The 11208-nt window shown below is 36.2% G+C and overlaps 1 protein-coding gene across 1 annotated transcript in view; it reads left to right on the top strand.

The window, feature by feature from the left end:
* Positions 1 to 11208, top strand: part of KLHL2 (kelch like family member 2) — a 58770-nt gene that overhangs the window by 4187 nt on the left and 43375 nt on the right. The window contains exons 3-4 of the mRNA XM_085319881.1: positions 702 to 808; positions 5361 to 5482. Of these exons, the coding sequence (XP_085176007.1) occupies positions 702 to 808; positions 5361 to 5482 (229 nt within the window). The remainder of the gene's footprint in view (positions 1 to 701; positions 809 to 5360; positions 5483 to 11208) is intronic.

Genomic DNA, 11208 nt, shown 5'->3' with positions numbered 1-11208 from the left:
ATCTGATTATAAAGATTAACAGTTGTGATGGATTTAATTGGAAGATGTATATCCAGTAGCTGTAAACTGCATTGGAAACATTGGTGCTAGGAATGATTAAAAATAAGAGATTTCTTTACTGCAACAGAAGAGGGAGGAAATATGATGTATTGCAAAAGACAGGCATGCAAATGAGTGTAATGAAGATAAAAATTCAGGCAGAATATAGAKATAACTAACAAATTCTGAAGTAATTTGAGTAAAAAATAATTGCTATATATTGAGATCACAACTAAAGTTTGGATTCTTCATGACCTGGAAAGTCTTATTTCTTACCTTAGCTTTTTAGTGTTTGTGTGTATCAAATTCCTTTTTCTATCATAGGTATTAGAACAGGCTCAGACTTCCAGTGAAAAGGTTTATAAATTAGGCTGATAAAAATTTTGGTTGATCAGTACAGAAAACTTTTTATCTATGTAAGARACCACAATTCAAAGCACAATTCAATTATTTGCTTTTAGAAAGTTCYGTGTACCCAACCACCATCTGCAGTCCTACTGAGTAAGAGTCATGTGGTTTTGTAACACATTTAAAAACACTGCTTCATCAACATTGTCTCCTACCTTTTTCTGAGGGTATGAGAAGAGAAATTGTGTGATATTATATGTTTTTCTACTGTAGTTTGCATATGTAAAACTACTTTCTCTGRTATTTCTAAATAGTCAAAACTTGCTGTGTGATGTGACGATAGTAGCTGAAGACATGGAAATTGCAGCGCATAGAGTTGTGCTAGCCGCCTGCAGCCCCTACTTCCATGCCATGTTTACAGGTACCAAATGTTTCAATATTTACTGTCTTCTAATCCAGTCCAACTGTGTAAAACAAAATTAAATGACTTACGCTTTTTAGGATCTTATTTAACTTGTAAATAAGAKAATAGGAGGTTTGTGGTTTTGGGGGGGGTTGGTTATTAATTCATTCTCAGTCTAAGGACATGCTGGCATCTTAGATAACATGCTGAATGCTTTAAAAAGTCTCCTTTATGTAGACAAATTTACATACTAAGTGATCCAGGAATAGTAGAGTTGTTATGACCTTTATGGCTATAATAATCTCAACTTGTACAAAAGAAGGTTAAAATAGCTTTCATTTGAATTTTGAAGTAAATTGTGTCCTTTAACAACTGTTCTTCCTGCTGCTATATTCTTCAGTCCTAGAGTATTCTGGGCTGTTAGTAGATGTGAAAGCTTTCTGTGGCTTTGGCAGCCTATAGCTAGAATGCATGTTTCAGTATTCTTTGGATAATTCTCTGTGACAGATGTACTATGCATCATTGCCACAGCTTCTCTGTGAGGGCTTGATTCTGCCTCTGCTTGCTGCATGCTGGCCAAGTTATTGCTGTCTTGCTACAACAAGAAGGCCTGAGGGCTTGCAAGGATAAAGTAGATTTGGATTCATAGTACTTCCCAGTTGGATTCCTGTGCTGTGAATTTAATTCCATGATAGTTATAAATCATGTGGAAATCACACTGTGGAATTTGATGTCAAAGTGAGAACACTACTAAATGCATGCTAAAATTAATTTCTGAAGTTTTGCTTATTCCTTCTCAGATCTTGTGCCAGTTTGGTCCTTAATGGTAACTGTCTGAAACTAAAAGAATTCTCAGCARCATGTTACTTCTGGCCACTTGCTCAGGTTGAAACAGAAATGTGACTCTTACTATGCCTGTATGCAAGCAAAATTGGGTTTTAATAMCTGTACTTGTTTGCATTTGAAAGACTTTGGTATCTCAGGGAAGAAGCTAATTGTTAGCAGTTGCTTTATTGAAACTGAATAGGTATATAATCCAGCATATTCTTGATTTGTTTAATGCATGGATATTTTGGCACAGGCAGAGCTAAACAAAGAGTCCTAGTAGAAATAAACAATTTAAGTCATATATTTGGAAWAGCACAGAGCTCCCATATAAATAGCCATTTCTCTAGCAGGTCTTTAGGTTTGTATCTGTGGTTGAGGCAAACATTCGGAGTAAGTAATGCATTCTCTTAATTTTTACTGTTCTGTGTTGAGTTAAAATGAAAACACCAGTTCCCAGTTTCTTTGTYTTAGTAATAGAGAAACACAAGCCTATTAAGCCCTGTAACAAGRGTTGATTATTGTTGATTTTCACACTGAAAAGACTTTCTCAGAGTGTAGTTCTATATTATGCTCTATGTGGCAGCAAATCCTGGTTAAAGTATTTCTGCTTGCTCTCAACTGCTTATTTCTATACAGAAGTTTATCGCTCTTTGGGTGTGCCAGTGCAGCTATGTGTGGCCACTCTCCAAATGGCATTGCTGAAATCCTTGTTTACTTACTTCACTACCTCTTAGAAATTTTTGCTTGKCTTATGTTTTAAATGCAAGTTTTCATTGATACTTTGTGGTGCAGGGCGTGGGAATGCTCACCTGATAAAAGGCTGGGAACATTTTAACCCGTTTGTGGAAATGTTTGTGTCGTTACAGCAAACTAAATCAGGGAAGGTTTCAATAGAATTCCAGGTTGCCTTCAAGATTTATCAACAGATTTTATACTACCATTATATACAGTTTTCAGCAAGGACTAGCTATGTTTTCAGTATATTTCAGCAGTTCTCTACAGACATAATTCTGAAGTTTATCATAATTGTTATTATTTCTATGAAATAGCAGCTGATACTTCTCAGATCTACTTGTATTATTATCCAGTAATCTGGAAGTTCAGATAAGCAAATTTGTTCCATTAACTAACTACAGCCAAAGGAAAAATGTCTTCCTCCATCCAAAGTTAAACAGTGCCTGAAAATACATAAAAAAAAATTTACAGTTTTATACTACAGGAATATTTGTCCCTGACTTGAAATTAGAAGTTTATTYTTAGACAAATGTTTGCAAGTTACTTCCATCTTTCTGAGTCATTAGGTACTGCCTCCTGTGCAAGACTGGGGATGGCATTGGCTGTGATCAAACCCTTTGCCTAAGGGTTTGTCTGTTTCCACTTGTTATGATGGTAGAAGTAACYACATGAAGTACCTGGAAAGAAAAATGTACAAAGTTTAGGAAGTTAGTARTGATTATGTTTTAAGAAACAAAGAGGGGAAACAAGCATAAGAATCTAGGGCTGCATATGTCACAAGGAATAACTCTTCTATATACAGTGAAATTCTTTAGATATATTTATTGTGATTCTGAATTGAATATCTTTAAAAGAATAGAAAAAGGATCCCAAAACCTCAGCAGAAGGATACTTCGGTAGCCCTAGGACCTGACCTGGGACAAGGGTGACGTGGRTTTAGTTTTCTGTGCTGCCACAGCAGTAATCTTTAGGCAATTACTTGTTGTCTGCACTTCCATTCTCCACCTGTAAAATTCTGTAAAATAAAACAAAAAACCAAGCCCACTCCTATATCACTGGTGTGAGGAACCATATTAATATTTCAGATAAACTTTTATTAACTGCAGATCTACTGAGTACTCTGCTGCTTCTGCTTGAGAGGTTGGACTAGCTCAGTGCTTTCCTTTCTATGTTTCTGCAGACTCTGTGGAAACATTTTGTTGCAGCTTTCTAGTTGTGAAATGAGTTCTTCGGAACACTGGGTTCTAGACTGAGGATGCTTCRCAAATGAACCTCTGGATTTTCAATGCATAATCTTTCAGACAAGGTTTGGATCACAAGTGGACTGGTCTAGAATTGTAATAAGACTTTGTGCCCTTTTAGCATTAAAGAAGCAGCTCTCCTCTTTTGTAAATTCTGCTCTTCTTAAAATGGGGAAGGTGTCTATCCGTGGCTCTAGAAGTCTTGACACAAAATCTGAAAACAAAACTAGTGTGCCTGCAGAATATCAAACTCTGTGCTCTCCCACACACACAATTTTCCCAAAGGACCACCTCCACAGGAGCTTGCATAATAAATAACTTGCAGCATGCATGCTCTGAAGATCAATAGGTTTAATCTGTCAGACTAGAAGGAGAAACTTGAAATAGATGGCCCTTCAAAGAACATGCTGCAGTCATCTCTGAAAGGTGTAGGGAAATGTTCCAGTGAAACAGGTGAGAAGAGAAAGTTTTGCAGAAGCTGGATTTTACTTTTTTCATGAGGGTCATCAGTGCTTATCAGAATGCTAGCAACCATTAAGTAATAGTATGTTGCTGTAGATGGGCTCTGCATTCCTAACCACTTAAAAGGTTGATTTAAAATGCCATTGAGCTTTCAGCTTGGGAAGGGCATGAATAACGATAATGAATTTCTCATTTGCCAAGTGCACTCAGTAAAATGCATAGTTTGTCTTCAGTCCTARAGCCTTCAATTAGGATAATGAACAGTGAAATTGTGTATGTAATTTGCAGAAAAATATCAGCAGTGATAGCCATCTTCTTGATCATTTTTCGTTCTCTGCTTTTAGTGTTACATGGAATGAATTTGTTACCTCGTCAACACCCTTTAYTCTAGGTGTTTATGGGAAAGAAATAAGAATACAAAATGAATGTATCAAGATTGAGATATACTCTTCCTAAGCCAAAGGTTATATATCTACCAATATGACGAGTGTAGTTTGTATTTCACTTTCCAATCTATAATCAATGAAAAAAGCATTAAATATCTGAGATGACCAGATGTTTGCTTAGTAGTCRTGGAGAAGGTTGTGGTCGTTACTCAGTGTATCTTTAAGCAGTTATTTCAGATACAAACAAAATGTTGCATTTTGGGAATCATCATATTTTAGAAGGCAGAAGSTATTTTGCAGGCCTTTCTTTGAAGATTAATTCTGGAATATGGCCAGTATTTCAGCCTCCCCAAGATAAGATCCAACAAATTTTCCCTTGTTTCCATTCTATCTTAGTTTGAGTTTTCATTATTAAATCAGATCTATAACAGAGGTGCAATTGCTAAGGGAATAATAAGTAGGCACGCAAAGAAATATATTTGTTTATTCTTTTTTTGGGGGTAGTTTTTTATTTTTTGTTTTTTGTAAAATCTCTAYAGACTCTGATTGGTATTAATCCCTTAATCGAAGGAGCATAATGCAAGAAGTACTTCAGTGGTTTGCAATGCTAGAAGAATATTTTTGTATGTATTTGAAGGGTGTTTTTTAGGTCTGATAACCATGTTTTACTGATATTATACACTGGAGAAAATAGGTCACTTGCAATAATAGTATTAACCCATGTAGCATTCAGGTGATGGTAGCTCCTGAAGGGAGAAAGGAAGGACAGAAATTGAATTCTTCTTAYAGTGGTTTTATTATTACAAGTGATGATGTACAAAAAGTTTCTGCTGCAGGCAAGAACAGTGATTATTAAATTCTTTCTAATTTGTGCTCTATTTTTACCTGACTTACTTGACTACCAAACTGTATTTTTAGGTGAGATGAGTGAAAGCCGAGCAAAGAGAGTTCGAATAAAGGAAGTTGATGGCTGGACGCTCAGGATGCTTATTGATTACATTTACACTGCTGAAATTCAAGTTACAGAAGAAAATGTACAGGTAAGAGTGAGGATATTTTCTACAGCAAAAGAGATGTAGTGTGCAGAATCCTTTGATTTGACAATGCGTTTTGACTTAGACACGGGGAATCTCATCTACAAACTGCAAGTTCTTCAGACCTCATGCCTACAAAGCAAGTAGTCATACTACTTAAATTCTGGGTCATGTTCAGAGACTACTGAAGTAAATAAAAAGGGTCAACTGACTTTAATGACCCATAGAAATAATCTTTATTTAATACAATAGAGAAGATGGTCTACTCTGCCAAAAATTACTGCTGTCAACCACCTCTGTACTGCTCCCTCCCTGAGACTTTAAGGCAACTCACTGATTAGTTACAGAATAGATTTTGCTCTTAAATGAGAAACCATGTCCTCCAATGTAAGTATTTTGTTTGTTTGTTTGTTTTCCCTGCTAATCTGAAAAATAAATTGTTACTTTACCAGTGGCCAACTGTTTAGGAATTTTTAGCTGGTTCTGTGTTTTTTTCTTTTTTAGTATTAGCATGAAGGCTTTTACTGTCTCACACAAATAGAGCTAATCAGTTTTTCTTATCAACTGTTTTGAAAGCTGAGGCTTCAAGTAGAATAGAATAAACACAAGCTTAGGAAAAACATAGCTTCAATGCCATTTTTTCCCAACTACAAATCCTGAAGATGGGCAGGGTAGACTTCCCCCATTTCCCCAGTATCTTTTCAGATCTGCCTTGAATTTTTTTTAAAGTTTAATTCTAATTGCTTAATGGATGGTGTATGTAGTTCTCTTGTTTCCCCCCTTGATCCTATGCCCCTGTTTTCTCTCTYGCTCGGTGCTAGATTACTAGCAGTCATTTTGCTGCCCTTGTAGAGGACAAAAACRTGTTACTGTATATGGCATTGCTAACTTCTCTATCACAACTGTGCATCCTGAAATTAATTGCTTTTATTAAGCACTAGACTGAAATTAATTACCTTTATTGCCTGCTGAATCAGGTGTGGTCATCTTAGCTCTGCTTAATTGAATGCKTTGGAATGACATTTCATGTTACCAACTCAAAATAAAATACCCTACTACTGAACTGCTGTACTTTAGGTCATACCACGTCTTCTGATTCTGAAGGGTTAATTTCCTGTGTTACCTRCTTCTTAAGGTATTGTTTACTCTTGGTCAGATAACAGGTGTGAACAGTGAAAAACCTGTATGAAATTGTGTTGTATTTTGCCAATCTAGCAGTTGTACAATCTCAGTCTTACTGCAGAAGACCTCTTGCAAAATCCAAAAATTTGAGAGTTTCACTCTGGTTAACAAGCAGTCTAGTGTGTTTTGACTGCAAGTCCTGTCTAGGAGGATGCATTTTAGCCTGATATTGACAATGCTGATTCTCTCCTATGTTCGTGGARAAGAAAAATCAATTTTCTTCCTCATACAAGACTCATTAAAGGCCAGAAAGCTCCAAGTTTAAAATTCCCAAGTCTGATGCAGGCTTTCATTTTCACAGCTCCAGATTACCTGACTGTTTGAAGATATATTTAAAGATGTTCAATTTGGTAATGTAAATAATGTGACCTGGGGAGTCATATTACAAGTTTGTAGTTTCTTGGGTACTGGATAGACARTTGAGCTTTTAAGTGGATTTGGATTTATTGCAATAATGGTTGGATTTTAATTTAATATTGATATTCAGTGTACTTGTAATCAAGTGTAAAGCTGTTTTTCCTTTGTCAYATTCATCCTCTTTGTACTATCAGTCCTAAATATGTACTGTTTRTTTGCATTAGGGTAGAGCTGAACACTGAGTACGACCAAATAAACTGATGCAAGTCCCTTTCATTAAGTTTAAAAGCCAAGGTGGGAATTTGTTGTTATTAATTTCTGAAAACTTWGAATCCTAGCATAAACTGTCAGACCTCAGTTTAAACTCTCTCCATAAACATGTTCTAGCTCTCAATTTTCTATCTGTATAACAGGACTAAGTACAGCTGGAAGGTATTGTGAAATATTTTGATGATTAAGACTTTTTGTGGGAATACAAAACCACGAATACCAAAGATGCAGTAATATTTCTATAACTTTTAAATATTTGGGCTACAGTGCTTAACTGGAGCTTCAGCTTGTAGGTAGCTACTTACACTTCTTAGTCTGATATCCTTTGTGGGATTCCAAGTACGTTATTCTGTCTCTTCAGGTTATCCATAGTAATAAGTTGTATTGAATTTCTTACATGTGATACAATGTTTCGGAAGGGCATGAGCCCTTAAGAGGCCTTCACATTTAAATAATGTAGAATTCCTAAACACTTTGGCACTAATGTAATTATGCTRTGTATTTATAAAAACTATAGCCACAGTATAGCCAAGCTCACAAGTTGCCCCTCAACAGGCAAGTAACTGTGATCTTCTTTCATTAATGTCTTGTTTGATTTAGACATGAGCAAGAGATTGTTTCCTTAAAATGCCATATCTAAGTAAGGACCATTCTTTTTGTTTCCCACTGTTGAGTTTTCATGTTTTTGTGCAAGGAGGAGGGARAAAAGTCAAGTGCAGATGCTGAGTGAGTGAAAAACATGTTAATTTAGTGCATGAACTATCAACACTGCAGGCCTGCAGCACTGGTTGTTGTCACTAYGTTAATTAAACATAGAAGAGAACATTTATTCTCTTCTATAATTTTAGTTCAATGTCAATAGGTTCCCCCCCACCACCATAAGACATCTGGTATAGGAAAATGATGTATGTAGGTTCTTAATTTCCTCCTAGTATTTGTTCTTCATTTAGAATGAGTTATTTTATCATTCATCTCTAATGGTACTCACTTTGCATAATGCTATACCAGTGTTTCTATCATATTTACATATTATGTCACGTTTTTCTGCATACTCAACTCTTTGCGTTCCTTTTCTGAGAAAGAAAATTAAATGTCAGACTTAATGCAATATAACATTTTCATGCTTTAATAAGGGAATATCAAAGTTAATGGTTTCAGAGGGAAAATCAACTTTCTCACACATCAAATTTATTTTAATTTCCATATAGGTATTAACTACATTCAATGCACAACGTGGGAGAGTGAGTTACTATAAGAAGCTCATGCATGAATAACTCTCCCACACTATGCGTATGCATTTCTGCATGTATTTAGTCAGCTTTATACCTAGGGCCTCTACTGAGCAGGAACTTGAGGAGAAATCCCTGGATTCATTCACGAGCTGTGACCTTAAGGGTTTTAGAAGTCAGTCTGGTTCTGAGTAAGTGGAATGAAATTGTGGAAAGATGATATAAAATTCTGGCCATTAGTTTTTCCTTTAAGATTCTGTGCTGCAGTCTTCTCCTGGTTATGTTCCCCAGTCTCCCTTGGTTATGCTGATACAGCTGTTTGCTGGACTGCATTATAAATCTGATCACTGATTTTATTTATTTATTTATTTTTTTTTAAAAGGCCTTTCCTCAAACAGTTTTTTTTTTTGAGGTGTTGTTTTGAAYCTGGGTCTTTCCAAGGTTTTTGTTTATAACATGGCCCCACCCATTGTTCACACAATATTGTGGGTTAGTGTATTGTAGTGTGGAAACCTATACCSATGGTGGAAGTGGACATTTCCCTCTGCCTAAAGAAAACATTACATGTAGCTTCATTTTGGACCTATTGATAAACATGTTGTCTTGCTTTCGAACAAGAGGTGAACACAAGAGGTAACAGAAAAGAGAATTACAAATAATACTGTTCTTATAGAGCTCTGTCCTAGCATGTTCTTCCCTTTAAAGAATTAGTTAAAGCCGACACAAAATCCAAAATCCTGAATAGGATTTTTTTTTAGTATATATTGTTTTTTTGTGTTCATTTTTTGAAATCATTCGGTGACAGTTTGCACAGTAATGAGCATATTATAAACACAGGAACACACAATACGTGTTTTTATATTTCCTTTGTAACTCTTATAGTTCATGCCCCTGTTGCCACTTAAAGTACAACACACATGCTTCCATGTGAATAGGAATGTTTTGTCACAGGACGTGATCATAAGAGTTGACAGCCTAGGTAATCTGAGGTGCTTTCAAAACAAAGCATTCAAAGAAACAGCTTCTTTTTTCATGAGGCTTTAAGAATTTTCAAGGGAAGAAATGAGGTATCTGCTGAGTTTATCTGGCGTTTTCAGCTAAATGTTTCTCTAGTGCAGGCATCAACTTACAAGATATGAGGTAAAAGAGAGTTGTCTATATTTGTATCTCTTCTCCATTAGGAAAAGAACAGTGACCCGGCTGCAGATAAAAACTTACATTCAGAGATCGGTTCTTAGCCAGCACACAATCCATTTCTACAAACAGAACAAATAAGTTAGTGTATTTTCTTTTGTATAAAGGGCTGTACTGTATTGCAGCTGGTACATCAGGGAGAAGTCTGAAGGGCCTTTGGAACTACATACTAAATCTTCCTATTCAAGTCTCTTTGTATATTATTGTTAAGTAGTCCTTTGATAATCATTACTTTTCATTCTGAAAAAGCTATATCCTGATTTCTGAGCATGTCTTCATTTGGTGTAAGAAAACTTGATTCACAGTTTGGTTTCCCCATTTGCTAAATTATAGAAACTGAAAGTAGTATTAAGTCAAACAGGGTTAAACAGTTCTTCTGTGGCACCATTAATAAAGATGTGATAGCCTACATTGGTCCCAAGTTACTTGTATATTACCATAAAAATGATTGTAGCGGAACAGAGAAAAAGACGGTAGTGGCCCTGACCTTGTCCAAACGTTTGACTGCGGCTGTGGTTCTGTAGTGTGGTATTTGGTGGTGAAGGCTTGGAGTAGCCTTGCTGTACCTAGTCTGCCGTAGGTTCTACTGACAGAGCAGCTGGCAAGGTTGTGTCGCAGTCCAGATCGGTGAAGTGCCGTAGTTCTAAAATGAGCAGGTGTCTCGCRCCAGAAAAATCTCCACATTTGTGAAAGCAGGTGTATGTTTTTCTAGATCGCCAGCTGCTTAGTCTTGTCTGTGTCATGGCCCTACAAAGAATTGAATGTGCAGGACTGAGGGTGTGCTAAGGAACCCTAAGAAAGGAGGAATGGAAGATTAAGTGGGATAGTGTAAACCATTATTGTACATGAAACAGTGGCAGAGTGTTTCTAGCCTAACTGTGATAGTGCATATCTAATCTAGCAGATCTCTAACCTCCTGGGGTGGAGGGAGACAGCAAGAAAAAAATGTGTGCAAAGCTGTTTAAAATAGTTTGAGAAATATGTAGAATATCTTTTGAAGAGACCATTAGCTAGAATAGAGTGCAGACATGAATAATTCATATTTGTTTCTACTGAGAAGGGCAAAACAAAATGCAAGGAATAAATTTGAGTTGCAATAGACTGTAACAAAAATTGGTGTTATTGGTGTGAAGCTCATGTAAACATAATATCCCATAAAGAACARGCATGCTAAAAGTAGTCTGAATTTAAGGGAAAAAATGAATTCTGTGCAGCATGTAAAATGAGTTTTTATTTGTTTCTCTCCTTATCACTAGGATAAACTTAGGGTCAAAATATTCAGAATAAATTGTCATATTACATTTAGAAGTGGTCTGCTTGTGATATATCACCTACAGTTTTATGTGGGTGGGACATGTGAAATGATCTCTTTTAGGGGCTAACAGTTTCTTCTGAAACTGCTGTRTTACCAGAATATATGATTAGGTCGTAGCTGGGGGCTTTTTTCAGTTTCCCCTCCTCCATGTCTTTTTCATGATTGTTTCACATTCCCTCCTTCAC

The sequence above is a fragment of the Rhea americana genome, unplaced genomic scaffold (assembly GCF_003343005.1).
Source record: "Rhea americana isolate MKP2758 unplaced genomic scaffold, rheAme1 scaffold_60, whole genome shotgun sequence".
NCBI lineage: Eukaryota > Metazoa > Chordata > Aves > Rheiformes > Rheidae > Rhea > Rhea americana.
The sequence above is the reverse complement of the archived record's forward strand: the minus strand, read 5'-3'. Positions and strand labels throughout refer to the sequence as shown.